Here is a 24,315-nt window from a genome sequence, read left to right as displayed (position 1 = left end):
CCTCTGCATTCTATGACAAGATAACTGGCTCTGTGGATGAGGGGAAAGCAGTGGACGTGTTACTCCTTGACTTTAGCAAAGCTTTTGATATGTATTCTTGCCAGCAAGTTAAAGAAGTATGGGCTGGATGAATAGACTATAGGTGAACAGAAAGCTGGCTAGATCGTCGGGCTCAACAGGTAGTGATCGATAGCTCCATGTCTAGCTGGCAGCCAGTATCAAGCGAAGTGCCCCAAGGGTTGGTCCTGGGGCTGGTTTTGTTCAATATCTTCATTAATGATCTGGAGGATGGCGTGGACTGCACCCTGCGCAAGTTTGCAGATGACACTGAACTGGGCGGAGTGGTAGATACTCTGGAGGGAAGGGATAGGATACAGAGGGACCTAGGCAAATTAGAGGATTGGGCCAAAAGAAATCTGATGAGGTTCAACAAGGACAAGTGCAGAGTCCTGCACTTAAGACGGAAGAATCCCATGCACTGCTATGGACTAGGAACCAAATGGCTAGACAGCAGTTCTGCAGAGAAGGACCTAGGGGTTACAGTGGACGAGAAGCTGGATATGGGTCGATAGTGTGCCCTTGTTGCCAAGAAGGCTAACAGCATTTTGGGCTGTATAAGTAGGGGCATTGCCAGCAGATCGAGGGATGTGATAGAGGAGAACAATTTGACATTGATGAGGCCTCATCTGGAGTACTGTGATTAGGGGCTGGAGCACATGACTTAGGAGGAGAGGCTGAGGGAACTGGGATTGTTTAGTCTGCAGAAGAGAAGAATGAGGGGGGATTTGATAGCTGCTTTCAACTACCCGAAAGGGGGGTCCAAAGAGGATGGATATAGACAGTTGACAGAACAAGGAGTAATGGTCTCAAGTTGCAGTAGGGGAGGTTTAGGTTGGACATTAGGAAAAACTTTTTCACTAGGAGGGTGGTGAAGCACTAAGGGTTACCTAGGGAGGTGATGGAATCTCTTTCCTTAGAGGTTTTTAAGATCAGGCTTGACAAAGCCCTGGCTGGGATGATTTAGTTGGGGATTGGTCCTGCTTTGAGCAGGGGGTTGGACTAGATGACCTCCTGAGATCCCTTCCAACCCTGATATTCTATGATTCTCCCTCCTGAGTTGTGCTGTGCGCTCACCTGCTGCAACTGGGCTATTATTTTCCACCCAGTTCAGATTACCTGCTGGAACAGACTTTTTCCCTTCATATCAGAAGGACATGGGAGGACAGATTACTTCAGATAGATCACTCTCTTTTTATAGGACTCTTCTCAAAAAAACATTGTTTGGATTCCATTGACCCATTTTGTTGTTTGGGGACTCCAAAAGCTGTTAGAAAGGAGCAATGCTTGGAATTCAGTGAGCTGCTTTCCATAGATCTGTCTGCATGTTGGAGAGTCTTTAATGCCTTCAGACATTAAATTAAGATAATCTCTTTTGCTGCTTTCTTTTCCAGAGTACCCTGTTATACCTCCATACAAGTGCATGTTTCTATACAAAGGACTAGAATCAATAACCAGAAAAAGAAACTTGGTGGTTTTTTTTTAAAGACTTCCTGAAGAAGCCTTTGTGCAGTCTCTACGTATTGGGAGCACTCTAGCTCTACTCAGTTTTACACTGGTATTAAGTGACTTGACTGCAGAGGAGTTACTCTTTTTATACTCTGGGGTGAGGGAGAACTGGATTCCCAGTGTAACTCACAGCTTTCTTCTTCGTTGTAACCAATTATCCGTGGTATCTTCATAAATTGACTCTTGATACAGTTGGTACATTATATTAACTTCTCCTTTTATCTGGGATGCTTTTATTATGAAAAATGTTGGATCCTAGGCACTTCAGAATGGAATACTTTGCAATACCACGCTCTCTTCCTTCGCAGACTATATGGCTATTAATTGCCATTGTTCTATTGCTCAGTTTGGTAAAGCAAGAGTCTTTCCAATAACTTTTTTCATAATGGCTTTGGCTGGGATAGTTTCATTTATTAGAATCAAAGTCGTTACACGAAGGATCGGCTTATGGGTTGCCCAGTGATGCTTTTGTGGCAAATTATTTCCCCACCTCTTTCATATCGGGAACATTTATACAATATAATGCAACATTTCACAACAGCACAAGGGTTTTAAATATAGGACATAGTCAGCTTGTCTATCCTTTCTTGATCTGAGGTATTATTATTTGTCTGGTTTCATTCTGTCTCCAAGGTCTTTTGAAGTATGAGGGCTGTTTTAATAGGACATAATGCTCAGTTTACCTACTTCAGAGAAAATTGTGGAAAATGTTAAACTCTGACTATTGTTTCTTTATGAAAGGAGTACAGTAAAGCCAGGAAAAGATCAGTCATGTGACAAAGGCATAGCCAAGCCCTGATTTTGACCTTTACATAAGCTTTACTAAGAAGGTTGCAGTGGAGGACAACACAGACTGATTCAAATACCTATTAATGTTAATCAGAGCTAAGACTGCTAGGCAAAAGTTGTTGAACTGGAGATGAGATTGTAAGTGCATATTAGCATTGTAAGAAAACCTCAAGAATTGTAGCTACTAAAAAACAAATTTTAAGATATTTTGACTTTTTTTTTTTAAGATTAAAGGGACACTATCAATCTGAAATCTAGTCAATTTCTAAAGATATGTTGGGAGTAGTTTCAGGTAGGACACTTTCCCCTGATTTCCCCTGCCAATTCTGGGGGCTTCATAATTGCATTTCTGTGTGATTCATCTCATACTTTTTGACAAAAAATTCTCCTCTTACTAAATAAGCCACACATACAAAAATTGAACATGAGCAATATACTTGACCCAATAAAAGTCATTTAGAGAAGTGGAAGGGGGAACAAACATAAGCTTAAAATGGAAAAGCTTGTTACAACCTTGACCATGGAGAGAGATGCATTGTCCTGTTATGAGACGATTCCGTTCACTTTAGTGTTTTCAAAGCAACCCTATTTTGGGAACTGGGTATCAACTTGACCTACCCTCCTCAGGACTTGTGGGTTTATAAATCTAAAACCTTCCTAATCAACTTGATACTGATATCATCCCTGTGGGTTTCCTCCTCACCTGACATCAATTAATTCATTCTCTGCTCATGATTCATGTCAGAATAATACATTTATCATGTCATCATCAACCCTATCATTTCATCTACTAAATCCACATTTCAACAATTAGCATATTTATGGAGTTGAAAAGCTCTTCAATGGATTTTAGAGGCATATCATCATCAAGTACAAATACATGTTCAGTATAACCTTCTCTCTGATTCCCATAGTGATGACTCACGGGGTAGTGTAAGTTTAAATGAACTGATGAATGAACCGAAAACAATTCATAAGAAAGCTACATCAATACTAAGGGACTTGGTTATTCCCAGTACAGTGAGACTGCCTCCTGTACAAGCCTTGTTTTAGATGATAACTTTAAAATCTGTCCAGAGGTTCCAGAAGCATTTTGTTTGACCTCAGTTGGGCAGCTGCTTTCTAAAATGATTTTTATAAGGGAGGTTTTACTTTATAATATTTATTTATGCCAAACAGAATTTTGTCTCCCCCAAATATGTTGGGAGGGACAACCAGTTTAATACAGATACTAGTAATATTTCTACTTCTCTTGTTCCAGGGCTTAATCCCTATCCTATAGGGATCTCCTACATTATGAAGAAGCCAAGGGAAACTGCCTCCCAACAAACAGGGCCTTTGTGCTCTCATGTGGCGCTGATTCCTCTGTCTTACAGGAAACCATTAGCTTAGGCTAGATCTGTTGAAAATTTTGACTGTAGTCATTCCTTTGCATTTTACAAGGTAAATGCTTGAGCTCTGGTAATTTCTGCAGTAAAATGTGTATTTGCTCCACATGGCTAATGCAAGAATATGCTTTAACAATGGCAATCTGCAGCACAACACAACCTCATTTTCACATGACAGTGTTTATGAATTTTGTGGGAATTAGATCCCTGTCATCCAGATTTCAGAGATGAGTTTGGTTTTTGTAATTAATAAACAGTTTAAGAGTTATTGTATGATTCAAGCCCCCATGCCACCAACAGCAAAAATTCAGTGTCCCACAGCGTATACCGGATGTGCAGGGTATATACAAGTTATCCAGCTTGATAAAGTTGCTGTGGTACACACTGCTTTTTGAGAGTGTTGTTAATGTAGTGCGCTGGAGGTGATCCAAAGGACCCATACTGTGCATAGATTAATAGAGAGGAGCAGCTAATAGGTAGACCATACTTTACTGACATGTCTGTCATTTTATTCAGACTATCTATGCTTTGAGGGATATTTGATTTTTCTTTTTAAAAGACAAATCTTGCTCAATGTTATTTGCTATTGAACTTTCCTAAAGTTAAAAAGAGAGATTATAAATCACTAGAAAATACTTTTTAAAAGCCACTCAAGTTTCATAGCTACTTCAAATAGCCATTGTCAGTAGCTGGCAAGGTACCCAATACTACCAGAAAGATAAATATCAAGGGAAATGTAGCTCGGCTTCCATATATTTAAGTCAACAAAATAAAATAGGTTACACAGCACATACCTATTCTGAGTTTATGTATAAATCTAGATGACGGAAGCTTCATACTTCAGGTTAAAGTAGTTTTATGAACTTTCTTATTGCACATGTGTACACACAGATTAAAGAGAGAGGTTCTGTGTTCATAGCTAATATACAGATAATGGCAAATGACAGGATGTAGGAAAATGTACAGGTTGAAAGAGTGACTAAGTTTGCATGGGAGTTCATGAAAGTGAAATGCCATCTATTCACAATATACAAAAGGTACAATCACTTGCAGAATGCCATGTGAGAGGTCCCATGAGATTTAAAAGATATCTAATAAATTAGCTTTCTGCATATTTTCAAACCTTCTCTTAGGAGGAACTCTTTTAAACTTACTTATTCTTATGAATATTGTGTTTTTTAACACTCTATTGACTCCCTAGAATAGCTTCCACTTTTCTTGACTTCCTGAGACCCTTCAGATCTCTCCAAGTGATTATGATGATTTAGTACTCTGAGTACCAGATACTTTATGTAACTTTGATATGTGGTGCCAGGGCTCTATTAGAATATACTTTTGTACAAAAGTATATTCTGTCCTGGATGGCTACTGTTCTTAGTCTGTGCCTTTTAGAGCAGTGGTTCTCAACCAGGGGTATGCATACACCTGGGAGTACGAAGAGGTCTTTCGGGAGTACATCAACTCATCTAGATATTTACCTAGTTTTACAGCAGGCTACATAAAAATCACTAGCAAAGTCAGGACAAACTAAAATTTCATACAGACTATGACTTGTTTATACTGTTCTATATAGTATACAATGAAAAGTACAATGTTTATATTCCAATTGATTTATTTTATAATGATGGTAAAAATCAGAAAGTAAGCAATTTTTCAGTAATAGTCAGCGGTGACACTTTTTATTTTTATGTCTGATTTTGTAAGCAAGTAGTTTTGTGAGGTGAAACTTGGGGTAGACAAGACAAATCAGACTTCTGCAAGGGGTACAGTAGTCTGGAAAGGTTGTGAATCATTGTTTTAAGGCATCTCATTTGCAGCTATTGCTCTGCTTTCTGATTAATTGATTAAGAAAAACCATGAAAAGGAGACTTTTTGGTGGTGGTAAAAAAAATCACACAATAGATCTTTCTTAATACATTCAGATTTGACTTTGGCAATCTCCTGGATTATATGGGATGTGCAGCTTGTCCCATTACCTATAAACAATCCATATTTCTGGTATAGGGCACCTAACTATATCCATTTTTAAAAAGTTCTCATAAGCCTTGTCTTTCTCTAGCCGGCTTTTAGTTGTCTGTCTGTCTGTCTGGTTGACAGAAGTTACTAGATCTTTATGTTTGAGCAGCAATGCTCTAATGCAGGGGTTCTCAAACTGGGGGTTGGGACCCCTCACAGGGTCACGAGGGTATTACATGGAGGGCGGGGTCATGAGCTGTCAGCCTCCACCCCAAACCCTGCTTTGCCTCCAGCATTTATAATGGTGTTAAATATATTAAAAAGTGGGTTTTTTTAAATGTATAAGGGGAGTCACACTCAGAGGCTTGCTATGTGAAAGGGGTCACCAGTACAAAAGTTTGAGAACCACTGCTCTAATGTTTCTGTTCACCGCATTGCATTTCAACACATAGCTACTTGCAAATGGCAAAACGCAGACTGGGCTTGATCCAGCTCTGAGATGCATAGATATAGGTTTAATCCTAACATGAAATTAAATTTAGAACTATGCTGTGCTCCTCTGAAGCAGATTTTCTAGATTCTCAGGGGCAGCAGGTTTGTATAATTTTTGGTGGTGCCCAAATGGGTCCAAGTCCCGCCTCCCCACACCTGCCTTGTGGGGGGGTGTGTGGTGGGAGGGAGATGAGGACTCTGGCTGGGGGTGCAGGCTCTGGGGTGCAGCTGGGGATGAGGGGTTTGGGGTGTGGGAGGGGCTCAGGCTAGAGCAGAGGATTAAGGTGCAGGGGTGAGGGCTGTAGGGTGGGGACAGGGATGAGGGTTTCATGGTGCAGGAGGGGGCTAAGGTTGGGGTGAGGGAGGTGAGGGCTGTGGCTGGGGATGTGGGCTCTGGGATGGGGCAGGGCAGGGGATGAGGGGTTTGGGGTGTGGGAGGGGGGCTCAAAGCTGGGGCAGAGGGTTGGGGTGAGGGCTTTGGCTGGGAGTGCGGGCTCTGGGGTGGGGTTGGGGATGAGGAGTTTGGGGTGTAGGCAGGCTGTCCCAGGGCTGTGGCCAGAGAGGAGGACTCCACAGTCCCCCCCAGCCCTGTCCCAGAGAGGAGCTCTGAGGGCCCCATCTACCCCCCGCCCTCCCAGGGCCACACTCACCCGGCACTGTCACTACATGTACTCCTAGAGTCTGGACCCCTCTCCGGTCCAGGAAGCCCCTCACCTCCCCTGTGGTGGGTGCTGGGGGGGTGGGAACTGCCATCACATGTGGCCTCCAACCCCGCTGCAGCTTGCTGCCCCTCACCGTAGCCTCATGGGGGATAGGGCTGCCCCTTGCACAGCGTGGGGCAGGAGTGGTGGCTGTGGGCAGAGGGGATCAGATGGTCAGACACTCTCTCACCCAAACCCCAGCAGCTGCTCAGGTGAGGTCTAGACTGCATCTCCCAGAAGCCCCTCGGTGTCGCCTCCCGGTGGGTGCTGGGGGAGGGGAGGGCTACCAGTCATGCGCGCTCTTCTTTCCCTCCTCAGGTGCAGCAGTTGCCTCAGCCTGCCGCCAGTGCCGCTCTTGTGTTGTAGGCAGGTACACTCAGAGGGCGGCAGGCAGGGGTTGGGGGCCTCTACAGGAGTTGGGGGCCTCTACAGGGGAGGCGTCTGGGGGCGGCAGGCAGGGCCGGGGGAGAGACCTGGCTCCGAACATTGGTAGAGGTGGGCACCTGGGCCTTGAATATTCCTGGAGCCTGGGCACCGCGGGCCCATACAACTTGTCACCCCCGTCTCATTCATATTTCGAAATCCCACTGCTGCTACTGGACACCCAGTATGTTGACTGCAACTTTACCAGAGAAAGAATCCACAGTGTCCCAACAATTCAGAACTTATGCACATGATATAATGGGCTAACAGAACTCATGTTTGTGTTTGCAAAACTAAACGGCACAAATATAGAGCATTTTATAACTAGGAGAGGAAGGTCCAGTGGTTAAGGCACTGCCTTAGATCTGGATGACCTGGGCTTAATTCCCTGCTCTGCCACAGGCTTCTGGTGTGACTGTGGGCCAGTCACTTAGCCTTTCTGTGCCTCGATTTCCCCCATCTGTAATGTGGGGTTGATATCACTGCCCTACATCACAGGGGTGTTGTGAGGATAATACTTAAAAATTGTGAGGCACTCCGGTAACTATGGTAATCGGGCCATAGAAATGCCAAAGATACCTGCACAGACTATGTGATGAATTCAGAGAGGATGTATTGGCTCTTGCATTTTGGCTGGACCACAGAGAAGTCTTATCTTCTGCAGTGTGCACTTGAATGCTTAGAAAGGATATTGGTACTAACATTTGGAAACCCTTTTAAAGAATCTTTGTCATATCCTAAAAAAAATATAAACGACCTGAGCCTGTGTGAGGCAGTCGTGAAATAATGGCATGGTGCAATGCTGGCGCACCAGAGGGGAACTGAAGCCACCAAAGTGCCGTAACAGAGGCATGAAATAAAAAGACAAGTACCTTTTTTGACACTGGTTATTTATACTTTGTTATTCAGACCAGTCCATTCCTTAAGTCCCCTTGACTTCAATGGGACTTAAATGTTTGCTCATATTTAAGCACATACTCAAGTGCTTTTGCTAAATAGGGGTAGACCGTAAATTCTGATCTGAATTGCTGCAAAGTCCAAAGGAGTTCAGCTACAGATGTTTGGTTGGGACCCATCTTTAGTTTCATTGGCATCCTGGAAAGTATTGAATAAGTATTGACAAATATTTATTTTTTTTTCTATTTCTGTAGGATTTGTGTGTAATCTGCAATCTGGAATCTAACACACCAAAAGGCATTTGTTCACCCCAAAAAGGTTCATAGTCAAGGATCATGGTAGACAGTTTAATAGTATCTTTGAGGTAAGTTGTACAATAAAATTATTTTTAATGATTTAATATGCTCTTGTCATAGTGCAATAACTATTGATTGACTATATATCTGTAGACTTTACAAGCAAGTGTTGTTTTAACTATTTGGACCATTAGTAGTTTAATGCAAAGTCCAGTCCAAATGATTGAATGGTTAAGTGCATAGATCACTTAGAACAATCAGGCAAGGGCAATCTTTGAGGGGAGAATTGGAAAGTTCCCAATGTCTTGTTCTAGGAGGGCTTCTTTTCACCTTGTCAGTGTCCTAGCAGGATTTCTTGTAATTTGCAGATCTTTTTTTACCATTTTTGGTGAGATCTAATGACTCCTATTTATAGTAAATGCCTTTTTGAATAATTTTTATTCTTAAACTTTGAATTGCAGTGTATGCATTAAAGTTGAAAGTTGTATGTTCTTGGAATGATTCACTCACATGTTCATGACTGCTAGGGCATTGCGTGTTTCCTTTCATTTGTATGAAAATGGACTGGAAGTGACCCCTCAGGACCAACCCTCTCTCTTTTGAATTTCAAATGCCAGGGTTTGGACCCAAATCCCCAGATCCAGACCTGCTTCTGTCTTGAGCTTTCAGCTCGGATTTCACACTCTAATGGATCTTCTATATATTGCAGCCTATAACAGTGCTACCTTTTCTGTGGAGACTTCTCCAAGCCTCCCCCCACACAGACAGACCAAGAAGCCCCCATGCTCAGGGAAGTCACTCACCATGGCTGCCAGAGGCACAGGGTATGATACAGAGTGGCCCCACAGCTTATACCATGAGGAGACAACCATCCCCCATACCATAATCAATAATATGGGAGAAACTCACTGAGGGGCATCCCCCCTTGGGTTTTCTGTGGGGGAGGGGAGTCTTTTGGGATAGCTCAATGGTTTGAGCATTAGCCTGCTAAACCCAGGGTTGAGAGTTCAATCCTTGAGGGAGCCATTTAGGGATCTGGGGAAAAAATCTGTCTGGGGATTGGGCCTGCTTTGAGCAGGGGTTGGATTAGATGACCTCCTAAGGTCCCTTCCAACCCTGATATTCTATGAATTCTATGACATTTCTCCCCAGATAAGAGCATTAGTGTCTTCAACAGGAAACCTCCCCCCAGACATTGATTTAAACAAAAGATGGCATTGCCACTATGGGGGAGTAAGACTGTATTCTCCACCCAGTGTGAGATGGATGTTTTGGTTTGACAGTTTGATATATCCCTACATACTCCACTTCAAATGTTGTTCCTAATTTTGATGTGTGCTTGGTATTTTTTTGGCGTATTTAGAACGTCTGTAACAAATCTTCAGAGCAGGATAAACCTATTTTTGTAGTTTAGGGAACCTAGCACTAGTCAAGCATGATAAATAAAATTACCAACTCCAGAGAAGCAGCCAAAGTCAACTAAGTCAAAGTGAAATAACACAAAATTAAAAAAAAAATCACAACCCCTAAATCAACCCAGAGGCTTTCCTCAGGAAGGCTTAAGTATTCCTGCCAGATTTCCTATGTGCTTGAAACAGTAGGTTGATAACAAATATTTTTGGCAGACCCAAGCATATACACAGAGACAAACTATAAACTACCCTCATTGTCCCTGTGCGCATGTGCACACACATGCTGAATTGTAATCTCCCTTTTTAGAGACTGTTCAGGAAAAGCTTGGCACAGAATAATCACACACATGCTAAAGAGTTCAGTTTTGAAGTGGGAACTTTTAATCTGGTAAATAATTTGCTTTGAAGATTATAGTCCTTGCTCATTTTAGAACTGCCACCCTCATGCAGGATTTTATTAAAATGTATTCATAGAAATGTGCTGCCCATCGACAGAGCCTGGCCTTTTGCTGTTCATGAACGTTTGTTTCCCTATGCAAATGCTGAACTTCCTATTGCACCCTCTGAGGGAACAGGGAGTGTAGAAGCCAGACAGAGGGTGAAGACCTCTGAAAAAGTAAATCGGGTATTCAACTGGAGCAAATCAAATGTTCCAAAACTATTATGGGGATCATATAATATGAGGCTGCCTGGGGGTGTCTGTGATTTGTGTTCGAGCTAGGAGTTTGTCATATTTCCATTAAAACTTCATTGAAATGGGGCACTATGAAGGAGATCACCTGCCCATGGGAAAAAGCATATGTGGCTCCTGGATTACAGGACACACTTGGGAAAGCAGTGTGTTCCGTGGTTAGGGCACTAGACGGGGAGTAGGAAGATCTGAGTTCTATTTCCAGTTTTGCCTTTTATCTGCTATATGACCTTGGGCAAATTATTTCCCCTCTTTATGCCTCTGTTTTCTCCCTCCCTTTTTCTGGAAGTGCCCCCTCTTCAGGATGGGGGACTGTCTCTTACTATGTATGCAGAGGCTCTGGAACGTCTGGGTGCTAATAACAATAAAAGATGCAGCATGGTTTTTAAAAGGGCTTTAACATGTTCTGATTTAAAAACAAAGAAAACAAGACTGGCACTGCCTAATGATTTAGCTTTAGTTTTTATCCTTTTTCATGGTTATTGGTTTGTGCAAGAGGACTAGAACATGATAATGAGGTGGTGATAGGCACTATATAATATTATCCAATGGCCAGTTCCCCCACCCCAGTATGCTAGTGAAGGCAAACAAATATCTTTCTAATGTAGAGAACTTTTTTTCTTGAGTTTTCTATGTTTGTGGTAACAAAATGGCAAGTGCAAAAAAAGTATTTCTGTTTATTAGACCCCTGTGACAGTGACAGGCCTTCTCTGCCCCTGCTGGAGCTGTCACTGCCCTGACGCACCCTCTCAAAGGAGACGTATGACCTGGGAAAGAGGGGTAGTGAGTTTAGACCTCCAAACACTGCCTAGATAAGTGACTCAAGTTTGGTACTGGGGGAACCAACAAGATTTGCCCCTCCTGTCAGTTAGAAGAGCTAGGAGGAGGCAATAGGCAATCAGGATCTACCAGACAAGATAGGAGAAGCAGGCAAGCCATCTTAAGGAGGAGTGCTGGGTAGGATTACCACCTTTTGAAATGCAAAAAACCTAGCATGCTCCCCACAAGGCAAGCTCACCACAACCCCAACCAAAAGTAACTCCACACATCCACATCAACAGCCACTTTATAGTATCTAGAGAGAGAGCACCTATAGATAAGATTGATAACATCATTTTCTTACCTTGGTCGTGTTTCTCCAAGCTGCTTTGTTTCCGTCTTCACTGAGATCCCTTCACCCACCCCCCAAACTTCATTGATTCTATATTTTTAAGTGTATACTTGAATGTGAACTTTCTGGAACTTTATACATAAAATCTATTTAGTCTATTTCTTGAATTTATATTTGCTGTTTGAATTTGCCATTTGCAGCATTTTCTTATTTTTAACAGCAACATCATAGCATTGTTAGCTGGACACAAAAACTTCTAATATTAGATATCCCAGTGTATTGTGATGATGATAATGAAAATCTTTACAACCAGTTCAAAAATCCTGTCAGATTAAATTCTGTTTCTGGCAATACATAAAAACAAACAAACAAAAAAAAGGGCCAGGCTGGTCAAATACCAGCCAGGTGGTAACCCTAGTGCTGGGTGAAGATGGGTCAGGAGAGGATTTCCTGGGACCTAACCCAGAATACTTAGGCCTGGGTCAGGACCTAACAACTCAACAGCACTTTTGGTTTAAAGCTTGTGACACCCTGTTCATTTTTGTTGTGGAGTTTAAATGCCTAGCTGGCTTTTTTAGTAGAATTTCAGTTAACTGTTTCAAGACTACCAAGGGGTCGCTGTAGTTTTGTCAGCCCCACTCTGAAAGTGTCTGAAACAATGTAGATTATTTTAAAGGGTTGTGGAGAAGGGAGCTGTGAGTAGGAAGTGCAGCTGGATTCTGTCTGATCTGTTAGGGCTTGTCTTCATGATGGGGTAATATGCCCTATGGGGTGACGATTTCTAAAGCGCACTAAGACGTTGCACATTAATTGATGTGTGTATCCTACTGGTGTGCACTAAAGGTTACCTAGGGCATGGTGCGCTTTAGAAATATCACCTCCGTAAAGCAAATTACCTGACCATGTAGATAAGCCCTTAGTTTGCAGCTGGATTCTTTGTGGTGTACTATGTTTCATCATTTCCACCATTTTTGTCTTTGCTTTTGGAATTCATCAGACTACTAGGTGTTCATAGGACCAGGTTAATTTTTACTGTAAATTCATTGGGCTCAATCCAAGTGAGTGTAGAGAGAGATAAAGGTGGCCATAAATTGCCTGTCTGCCTTCCCAGATCCTGGGGCTTCCTAGGGGACACACCAATCTCTGGTGCAAATTAGAGCAGCCAAAGGACTGTTCTAATTTAGGCTAACTTGTAATGGCCACTTAAGAGGTATTGTGATTTTGAGGCTAGACACAGCAGAGTTTCTCTGAGCTTCATTGTCATTGTGGTCTCCTCAAGGCTGGGTGAGAGTGTGACTGTAAGCACCCCTGTATTCACACTACTGTAATAATTCTTGTGTAAAATATGCCTTGTGCGGTATGATAACTGACTCACCGATCATTAAAATTCTTGCATGATGTACATGTGCAGTGGGCATTGAGAGTTATGAATATATGCTGGAATTACAACCAAAGTGCAGATAAACCAAATATGTCAGGGGGAGTTGGTAAACTGATCTGCCCTAAACAAAGGAATGTGTTTTCCCCACTGGGAATTACTTTTTATGTACTTTTAAGGACAATGAGAATGTATTTACACATCACATAAACATACCCAATGAGCTAACAAGGGGTGGAGGCAAACCTCATGCTAACAAGTGGGTGAGGAGACAGCATGGTGTCTACACCCAGCGGGAGAGAGGAGCTTGGTCTGGGTTTTACTTTTTGGAAGAATCCATTTAAAAGGTTTACTGGTTTATAAAGACAGTTGGCTGAACCTCAGATGTTAAGCAATTGAATCAACTGATCGTATACAGTATTACTATATTAATGAAGTGTATAGAGTCAGGTCTTTGCTGAAAGCTAACAACACACTAATTAATATTATTGTGAAATGTATGTATTAAAAGTATAGGAGGAAATATGGATACTTAATTATATTATGTTTTAAAGTCTGTGGAGAAACAGGTTCCCTCTCAGACAGGAGGGCAGGCAGCTGTCTCCTGAGATTAAGCCAGGTGTGACCAAAACCAATGGAAGCTGCATTTATGCAGAAATCAGTCAAGGGGTGGGAAGGCCACAGGAAGGGAAAAAATAGCATGAAGTCATCCTGCCTCTTGGAATAGTCATTGGACTTTGGAAGATAAACAAAGACAGAAGCCATCTTTTGCATCTATAACTAGACAAACACACAGAACAGAGCTCATGCAAGCTGAGAAAGATGGGTCCTTCAACCAAGGGGTGGTTGAACTGTGTCTGGAAACTGATTATAGGTGAGAAACTTGCATAGGTAAAGGTTATACCTTGATAGATTAAGTTTGACACTTTTAGATCTGAGTTTTCATTTTATTTGCTTGTAACCCTTTCTAACTTAATCATAGAAGTGTGGGACTGACAGGGTCATTGATAGATCATCTAGTGCAGTCCCCTGCACTCAAGGCAGGACTAAGTAATAATTAGACCATTCCTGACAGGTGTTTGTCTAACTTGTTCTTCAAAACCTCCAATAATGGAGATTCCACAACCATAGGCAATTTGTTCCAGTAACTGCCCTGACAGTTAATTTTTTTTTCCTAATATCCAACCTATACCTTCCTTGCTGTAATTTAAGCCCCTTGCTTTTTGTTCTATCCTCAGAGGTTAACGAGAACAATTTTTCACTTTCCTCCTTTTGTACCTGAACTCCCTTAAAATCCTGTCATCTTTTGTAAATAAACTTGTTTTACCATTAATCTAAATTACCAGTGCTGTGTTTGAATTAAAGTGAATCTTAACTCCAGTTAATGTGGCAAGCTGGTAGGTTTTGTGTCTTTAGAGGAACAAATGGACCTTATTTTTCTGAGCTGTCCAGGAGTGGGCTGGACATTACAGAGCGCACAAATTTGGGACTCGGAGTGTGCTGGCTGTAACTAAAGCTGGTGGAAGCCAGCGTGTGATTGGTGTGTTGCTTCAAGCTGCTGGGGTCAGAGTCTGCTAGACCAGGGCTGCAGCTATACACAGACACTCAGAATATGACCCTCCTGCTTGTAGGCTGGTTGAGAGCTACAGCAACAAAGTATTGTGAGACACCCAGGGTTACAGGGCAGGTGGTGACACAACCTCTCAGTGGTCTGGATTGCACTCCTGAACTGAACCCCATCACAGAAAAATATTAGGTGCAACTGGTGTGCCTCTGACCAGCAATCCCTTTTGTGTAGCCTTTTGAGCAGCAAAAAATAGCTGGCAGCAGGGCCAAGAATGAGGCCCCTCACTGAGCTAAATTTGGACCCATATAGATGTGACAAGGAAGCCCCTTATTGATGATGGATCAGCGTCTGCCTGGTTGGTGGAAAAAGGGCCAGAGAGGCTCAAAAGCAGCTTGGACTTTGGGGCCTATAGCTCCACTTGGAGTGGGGAGCAGAGGTTGCTCAGATGTTATCTGCAAATCCTGGGCACTCTTTCTCTTTTGTTGACATGTCATGGATGGAGAGAGGCAGGGGGAATGGGGCTTATAAACATTGAACCATGTATTGGGCACCTGGGTGTGGTGAGAGTCTCTGGAGAAAGTGACGAGTGAGTTGTCTTGCTGCCTCCCAGATCTTGTACTATAAAGTCTAGTCAGTCTCCACAGCTGACTGGAGAGGAACCTGTTCCCTTGCAGTCATGGAGGTTCTGTGCGTGTTCAGTGCTTCCTCAACACTATTTTACACAACTGTACTGAGGAGGGAGGAGTCATGGCCCAGGAAGGAACGAAGAAGTGGGGTTTGGTTTTTTATGTTTACAGTCAAATTTTCCTTCGCACTTTTGAAAATCAGGGGAAATGTATCTGGGCACCCAAAAATGGAAGTACAAAAAATTAATGGAATGCTTCTGAAAATGTTAGCTTTCATCTTCATTCAAGCATAAAGTAAGATGAGGTTTGTAGTAATAAAAGAGTGTGTGTGCGTAGTTGTGTGGCTTACCTAGTACTACCCTCTTTATTATCATGCTGGTAAGTTGCTTGGTATATTTTGCCTTTAAGAAGGACACAAGCATGCTGCAGAAAAAGACAATATATGGGCCAAGAAATTGTGTTATGTGGATGTTTCATGTGAGACTACTCATAAGTCAGTAAATTTTATTCAAGTGCCTAAGCTTTTGTAGGCTCAAGCTTTAAGACAGGTAGCTGGGTTACGTGGTGTGGTTCAGTGATTATCTGCAATACATACACAATCAATATTATTTATTTATTGTTTGCAGACTTCTCAGTTTCATAGTGGTATTAGGATTTCAGCTGGTCATCCCGCAGACGTCAATTGAACACAGAAAGGTAAGCTACAGAAATTCGGGTTTTGTATCATTAGAAGTAATACGTATGGTGTGTTAGTGCAAGAAACATACAGTAACTTGGTGCAAATACCTCTGCTGTTAGGCATTATATGCAGGATCTTATTTAAAAAAATGGGAGGCGGGCTGGCCCTGTGCCCTTGTGTTGGTTGACATACTCTGTTGCCAGATGCAGGTTGGATTCCCAGTCCCCTGCTGGGAGAGAGACTGACTAGTGCGTTCCATACTGGATGATTGTGGACTGGTGTTGGATGGGCTCTGTTATTCACTCTCTGCAAACTCAAAGAAGTGACCTTCAAGGCGGGATCTTAAAGTGCAGAGAGGAGGGGAATGTCCCTGCTAAAATGACATCATAGGGAGGAAGTTTCCCCAACCAGCTAGCCTTCTTCCCTAGAGGCATTTTCTTCCTTGCGATGTCACTAAAGATGATAATTTGACAGAGTTCACTTACTGGGCGTTTCACCATTGGGAGCAATTTGTGGTGCAGTTTCTTACCAGTTTTCTGGGATGCTTCTGGTTTTACATGTTGTCCCTTACATGCAACAGATCGTAGCGTTGCCAACCCTCCAGATTTAAACTAGGAGTACTGTATATGGTGGATTCTCTGTAACTTGAAGTCTTTAAATCATGATTTGAGGATTTCAGTACCTCAGCCAGAGGTTAGGGGTCAATTTCAGGAGTGGGTGGGTGAGGTTCTGTGGCTTGCAATGTGCAGGATGTCAGACTAGATGATCATGATGGTCCCTTCTGGCCTTAAAGTCTATGAGTTAAATTTCCCCAAACCTGTCGGACCCCACTATCAACTGCCAGACAACAAGACTGTTGTTAGCTGCTCAGGCTAAGAGAGACATCTTTCTAAGGGTAGGTCCATACTTACCCGCCGGGTCAACGCGGAGAGTTCGACTTCTCGGAGTTCGAACTATCGCGTCTAATCTAGACGCGATAGTTCGAACTCCGAACGCACTCCCGTTGACTCCGGAACTCCACCACCGCAAACGGCGGTGGTGGAGTCGGCGGGGGAGCCACGGAGTTCGATCCCGTGGCGTCTGGACAGGTAGGAAATTCGAACTAAGGTAGTTCGACTTCAGCTACGCTATTTGCGTAGCTGAAGTCGCGTACCTTAGTTCGATTTCCCCCCCCCCCCCCCGTAGTGTAGACCAGGCCTAATTAAGTGTAAACTCTCAGCTTTGTCACTGGGGCAGTTGTTCCTGCTTGTGTGTTGAGATTCTGGTGTATGTTTGCTGAGGGAGTAACTTTGTCCCCCTGCTAGCAGCTTCTATATGTATATCTGTGTTGAGCTCCTTTTGCTTCTGTGGACAGAAATTGCAGAACAGCAGATATGTTCAGAGAGAGGTTTTCTGCAGTGGAGCAGTAGCTGTTTCTAAAATTCTAGTGAATGATACAACTTAACATTGTTTGGCATCTTTCTTATGTACTCTTACAAGGCTTTATGGAGTTAAAAATTAGAGTACACATTAAATGGGTGAATCTGAGCCAGTCTCCGGGAATAAAGAGACTGTTTAGACACTAGTCCTTATGCATGTGCCTTTGGCATATTCATAATTCTTTGGTGCTTTAGTTTGTGGTGCTGGAAATAGTATGATTGCCAAGGGTGAAAGTAACTTAAAAGTCTTATCCGTACAGGGACCCAGCTCTGGGCCCTCGGGCAGAAGGGGTGGGGCCTTGGGCGGAAGGGATGCGGCTGGGGGTCAGCCTCCTCCAGCCAGCGCTTCCACATTGCTGGGGCTCCAGAGGCGATTTAAAGGGCCTGGGCCTCTGGCCGCTGCTGCAGTAGCAGCGGCTGGGAGCCCTGGGCCCTTTTAGATTGCTGGGCCATGGGACAGCTGCTGCTTTTGCTCCCATTCCCCTGGGCAGGGCAAAAGGGGCAGCGTTGTTAAAGCGCTGCCGTGTTAGCCCTTGAACGTCAGTTATGTACGGGCCTATAGTGGCGACCCCGTCTTACTGGTATGCTGTACCGGCCCGTACCAGCCCACTTTCACCTCTGATGATTGCTCAGTTTGCACCTTGCGCAGTTGTTTTTGGCTCTGAAAGATAAAGACAGGAAATATACTCTTGAGTCCTGGATGTGAATACTTGGGTGAATGTTCTGCTAAACTATTTGGAAATAGTCCAGTTATTTTCTTACTCTGAAGCTTTCTCAAAAATGAAGAGAATCCCCAAAGCAGCTGATGGGAATCCAATTTAACTGCACTTCAGTGCAGTTAACCCACTTACAGTGCAGCTGAGACCTTGTAGTTTATGACTTTATAGGCAGAGGTTTTGGGTGGTGTCTCTCTCTCTCTGTCATTATGGGAGGTCTTACTATTTTATTTTATTATTTATTTCTCTTCCTTAACACCCTTTCCCTCCATCCTTCCCTCAAAGGTATCAGTGGTAGGAATGTTTTTTTCCTTCAAAGCAGCTTGGAATAGGTTCCTGCTGGTTTGGAAGCTTACATCAGACTTTAGCTTGTTTGGAAGTAATATTGCTTTTGAACTAAAGTTCACCTGTAGTTTTCCAATGTACACTAACATTTGTTTTAATTAAATTGAGTCACTGCTTTGGATATGTTTCCAATAGGTTTTGGCTTATTGGCTGTGTTAATATTAGGAGAGAAATGAAAGTCTGGTCCTGCATGCCAACATATAGTAAAAAATATTTTAGAAGAGGAAAAACTCTTCTTCAGCAAATCCTCCAGGAGCTGAGCTGAATAGGTTACTTTGCTCAGAAACACAAAAATAATCCATTTTTGGCACTCTAGCCTAAATTTAGCTAGAGAGGAAAATTAGCCAAATTACTTAAATAGTGCAGAAGTGCAAATGGAAACAGGCTGTAGGGACAACAGTGCTAGTTGGGAGAGTTTTTTTTTTTCTTTGCAGTTTCTTATTCTGAACTTCTGTTGCCTTAAACAGAAGTTTTGCTCTTGATCAGAAAACACGTTAGTTGCAATTGAATTTCACTTAGAATTTTTGTGGTCACTAGAAACTGATGAGCATTGTTAAATTTATAGGGGCCAGACCCCGTGAACTAAAAATGAAGAACGTATTCACGTGACTTTAGGAACTAACATGCTATTTGTACTGCTCTGCTATTAACTCTGAATCTGAATAAAATAGAAAGTTATTTTTATTTAAGGTTTCAGAGCTGAGGATCCAAGGCCATTCACATCCCTCTAAGCTGTTGTTCCAGGCTGTCTGCCGACTCAGGAACAGGGTTTGCATTTGAAAATGTTCCTTAACGCAGAGACTTATCTGTAGGGTAAAGGACAAATGTTTGCATATTCATATATTCCATACATATAATATGCACATGTAGAAGAATTTACCACTGGAACAAACATGTGGGAAGAATCCACACTAGCTTTTATGAATATAGTGAGTACCTCAAGTTAATTAACAAACTATTAGCTTGATGCTCAAAAGTCTAGTGAAGATGAATTATGGAGAGGTGAGAGAAGTTTTTTGTTTCTTTTTAAGTGAAAGCTTAGATTCTAGAGTATAGCTTGACAGCAGCAAGAGGTAGATTATCAGCAAATTTCCCATCCTTTAAGTTGTGGGATAGAACTGGTGGAAACAAGCCACACACTTTTTTTTTTTTTCACATAATGTTTGTGAAGAATGTTATCCCTCATCTTTTCATCAACACTTGTGACAATCAGGGATTATTGAACAGCTTTATCATGGAGCTCTGAAAATAGTTTTCATATACACAGAACTGTAACTACTTTAAGCCTGGCACCTTCCAGGACCTACAGCAAGTGCTGTGACTGGAAAGCTGGAAGATTCTCCTTTCCAATTGTATAAATCTCCCATTTCTAGATCAGGTGAGTTGTGAGATATTGGACCTTTAAATATCTCACAGGTACAAGTAATGTTGCCAACCCTCCAGGATTGGCCTGGAGTCTCCAGGAATTAAAAAATTAATGTTTAATTCCTGAAGATTGTCATTTGATGAAGTTTCCAGGAATACATCCAACCAAGATTGGCATCCCAGGTACAGGACCTAACTTTGTCTTTCCTAGCCTTGGGGCCCAATGTAAATTTAGGGGAGGGAAGTTAATCAGACTGCCTACATTGGGGGAATTGCTAGTTGCCCCTTTAGGGCAGCTTTAAGGCCCCTTTTTTGCTGCTGGAATGATGCAAAAGGGACTTAGCCGGGGCCATGGATCTGTGCCAATGTGTTCATAAAAATAAATACTTTTGGGGTCCATGTGAATAAACACTGTGCAGTGACAAGAGCATCATTTTGGCATAGCAGGATTGATCCTGCATGGTACTGAGCTCCAACTCCTACTAGGAGTTGAGTGCTGATGGCTTCCGAGAAGATGTTCAGCAGCCTAAAGGATCAGGGACATGTGAACATCACTGACAGGAAAGAAAGAGTTTTGTTAAAATATTTTTGACCGATGGCCTGAATTTGGTAGTGACTTAACCAGTTCTAGAATCTGAGAGCCTGATGCTGATCTCCTTTACCTCAGTGAAAATCAGGAGAAGTCAAGTTGCATTACTGTAAAATGGCTGCAAGTGAGATCAAAATTGGGCTGTGAGTTTCTTTGAAAGTACGTGATCTCAGCTGAATTCCCAGTGGACAACATTCTCTGTCTTGAACGCTGAGCTCACAGCCAACAATGGATGTGCTCTTGGTGTGAAAGATTAGGCACTGTTAGGAGGAAGTCTCAAGCTCTAGTCACACAAAGACTGTGCTAAATTGATTCAGAGCAGCTTACTTTCTCAAGTGTTTAGAAAATATTTAAGTCCCTTCAGATGTGGATGAAATCAGTTGGTGGGGTAGTTAAGCTTCTCAGGCATTGTAGCTCTCTGCAGTGACTCATGGATACAAAAATCTTCTATTTCCAGGGTTTTTAGCCCTTTAATCTTCACAGGCACAGATGTTTAGGCTCGGTTTTTTTAATACAAAGAACGGAAACCCAAACCATTTAATCTGGTAGTATTTACACTTACCATGTACTGTAAAATTCAAACAGTTTACTGCATCTCTGATTAAAGGCTTCCAAAAATGCATGAAAGGATTAAAATAGCAGAGCTCACTAACCAGGCAGACATGTAGACATTGTGTGGTGATGTTTTAGTTGGCCTGTGCACCATTTTTCAGCCACTCATCAGAGATCTGAGCAACTGCTATCTAGAAGTGCTTGGACTAGTTTGTCAGGCACTCCTGAATAAAAGCCACAAATATTCAGTGTGTTTCTTGTAATTGTCATTAAATATTAATGCTGCTGTTCCAAGTGAACTTGTATAATGTAGACTCTGCAGACTTAACTTAAATTGCTGGCTATAAATTGTGTCCAATATATGCATGGCCTGCATTACATATAGCAGTCAATTCATTAGAAATCAGCTGGGCTAAAAGTGGGATCAGATCTTTCCATGGAGAAGAATAGAATGGCGAGAGAAATATACTGTGGCCTTGGATCAGCGCACAACACTGACAGTAGTGAAAAGTGAAGTGAAAAAATCATCTCACTGTTACTTTGTGTCTTCTGCTACTTGTGTCCACCTGTTCTCTCTCATTTTATACTTAGACTGTAAGCTCTTCATGGTAAGTCTTTTTGTTAGGCATTTGTACAAGGGCCTAGTGCAGTGGGGCCCTGATCCCCGATTGGGTCCCCATTGTGCTACTGCAATATAAATAATTTATATTGCCACTTTATGATCCAAAATAATTTATTTCTAAATATTTGGCTTGATTTGATTCTTGACCTGACCCAGGAAAAATATGTTGATCTCTACTAGTCCTCTAACCACTACCATACTTCCTCTCTTTCCTCATGACCTTGAGATCCCTAAATTGTTTAACTCCCAGCTAGCTTAGATGCTACATCTTGTGTGGTACAAAGAAAGAAAATATCCAGTGAGGCTCTTGAGCCACCAGGATCTCAGTTTAGAGAGAAGGGAAATGGTGCAATGTGTTCTTAGTAAGAAGTCTTGTTTAAGCCTTAGACCCAGGGAGGAGGGTAAGCGGTTTCTGACAGAGCTACCAGGTGATAGACTGGGTTGAAGAGTTACTTGTTCTCCCAAGGTTTTGAGGAGGAGGGGAGAATGAGATGATTTGAGGGAAATAAATGTTAGTCATCTTGGGCTGAATGGGTAGTAAGGATGACTCAGCTCACTGGCATGAGAAGCATGAATGAGCCAGTTGTGGCTTTCTGAAGAGTTGAGGCCAGTGGGGTCATGCAGAAATCACAAAACAGCGGTCTCTGCCCTTGAGTGCCGGTAGTGAGAATTTACTAGATTACTATAAAGATAAAGCTAACATGTTCATTGCTGTGTGAGGTGTTTACCCAAGTGTTTATTTCCATACCTGTTAAGTTTTTTTAATATGACCAAATATTATAAAATATTACGAAATTTTCATTTATGAAACATTACTACATCTTCAGTTTCATGCACAACCAGTTAGATGTGAAATATTTCTGGCTTAAAATACTAGTGTTATTTCCTCTTTTGGGACATTCTCACATAGTTTCAATAACTGCTGTCTAAATCCCAAGATGTGGATCTTGTTTCTTCCTTGTCTAATGGAGGCAATGTTAGAAATTGCACTGGATTTTTAATAGCTTATGGACTGCTGGTTGCAGTGAAATTTTTGATTCAAAGCCAAAGTGATTATACATATTGGAAATATATGAAGGCATGAGAAACTGCTTTTCTGTTCTACAGGCAACCTATGTCAACCCACCGAGGGCATATTTCATAAAATATAAACAAAGGTTAATTATAACATGGCATAAGGGGTGAAAGTCCTCTGAGAGCTCTGATAAAGATCTCTAAGTATTATTAGTAAACAACGAAATAGTTTTTAGGTTGTATTAATGGAATCTGCCGTAAAAGCCAGAAAAGTATTCAGATTTCCATAGAATAACTTAAAATCCCCCAAATCTTCAAAAGTTGGGAAATGAACAATGAAGGGGTACAGCTGCCTAACTCAAGCCACATATTCTCCCCATATTATTAACCAATGTAAGTTATACCATTCCACTCAGTCTCAACTTTGCTCCCTTATAATTTACATAAATATATGTAAAGTTGGAAAAATGTGAGTAGGTGATTGTAAAATCCTCTTATCTTATCAAGAGGTCCATTTCCAATTTGCTACAATTCTAACTTGTAATAGTATTGCTACTTTTTGGGAGGCAGGGGAAGAATACAAATATTAATTGATTATCTTAAGAATTAGAGCTAAATAAATAGTAGATTTAAGTAGACTTAAATAAATCCCCATATACTCAACATATTTCATAGCTCCAAAGGTGACTCTTTTCACTTTTATTCATGTCCCCCTCCTGTGCCTCAGTTTCTCAATCTGTGAAATGGGGACAATGATCTTGACCTCCTTTATGAACCTATTTGAGATCCACTGATCTAGCTATTACTATTATTATTCATAAAAACCTCTCGCTACACAGTTAAAATATTAGTTCACACCCTCACTCCTCTCATCCTCTGGAGTGCCACAGACATCTATTTTATATCTGGGTGGAGGAATCTGCATAAGTGAGTCAGCAAGACCCACTTGACACCTGCTGATAGAGTGGGTTTTCAGGAGAACACTGCCAGACTTTTACACTAAGGTATCTGTCCAATTCCCTGTTGTCGTATCATTCTTCATCACTTACTGTTCCCACCTCTGATTTACACCACCCACTTAAACTTAACATTGTCTACCAGTAAAATTTTCAAAAGTATATGCAGTAGTAAATATAATAGATGGGTTTTTGATAATCTCCTACTAATTAGTTTCACCTTTTTGCATATTTGTACAAATTTTCTTTGAGGCAGTATTGGGACTTCATGAGCATTATTTATGTGTGTGCGAGGGTGATGGTGATGGAGTGTGTGGTGGTGGAAACTGGCTGGCTCCATAGGTGTTCATTTCCAGGCTTTTTCTAAGTCTTTTGTAAAGGATTCCTCCCCCTCCTCGCCCCCCAAAATATGTAATGTGTTTTAGGGACTGTTCTGGATTCTGTGGAAATGCACTTTTAACCCTGTCTGTCTGTCTTTTTTAAAAAAAAATCTTTAAAAAGAAAAGGAAGATTTGTAAATGGAAAAAGCCAAAAGTTTAAGCTGGGTTGGCGTTTAAGATGAACAGGATGAGAGCCCTTCTTGACAGAGTTTGTGGCCCACCAAAGCAGAGCTCCCCTCCTCTGGCTATAAGCATAAGAACAGCCATACTGGGTCAGACCGAAGGTCCATCTAGCCCAGTAGCCTGTCTTCTGATAGTGGCTAATACTAGGTGCCCTAGAGGGAATGAACAGAACAGGTAATCATCAAGTGATCCATGCCTTGTCG

The 24,315-nt window shown here is 42.0% G+C and overlaps 1 protein-coding gene across 6 annotated transcripts in view; it reads left to right on the top strand.

Annotated features, from left to right (window-relative positions):
- Window positions 1-24,315, top strand: part of THSD4 (thrombospondin type 1 domain containing 4) — a 645,198-nt gene that overhangs the window by 32,833 nt on the left and 588,050 nt on the right. For 5 of the 6 annotated variants that reach the window (XM_044980124.1, XM_044980125.1, XM_044980123.1 and 2 more), the window contains 2 exons: window positions 8,467-8,576; window positions 15,920-15,989. In XM_044980124.1, the coding sequence (XP_044836059.1) occupies window positions 8,548-8,576; window positions 15,920-15,989 (99 nt within the window). In that variant the 5' untranslated portion in view covers window positions 8,467-8,547. Of the gene's footprint in view, window positions 1-3,616; window positions 3,799-8,466; window positions 8,577-15,919; window positions 15,990-24,315 lie in introns of all 6 variants that reach the window. The other variant, XM_044980128.1, reaches the window with a different exon arrangement.

The sequence above is a fragment of the Mauremys mutica genome, chromosome 11 (assembly GCF_020497125.1).
Source record: "Mauremys mutica isolate MM-2020 ecotype Southern chromosome 11, ASM2049712v1, whole genome shotgun sequence".
Taxonomy (NCBI): Eukaryota; Metazoa; Chordata; order Testudines; family Geoemydidae; genus Mauremys; species Mauremys mutica.
Note: the sequence above shows the minus strand (reverse complement) of the source record. Positions and strands in the feature narration are given on the sequence as shown.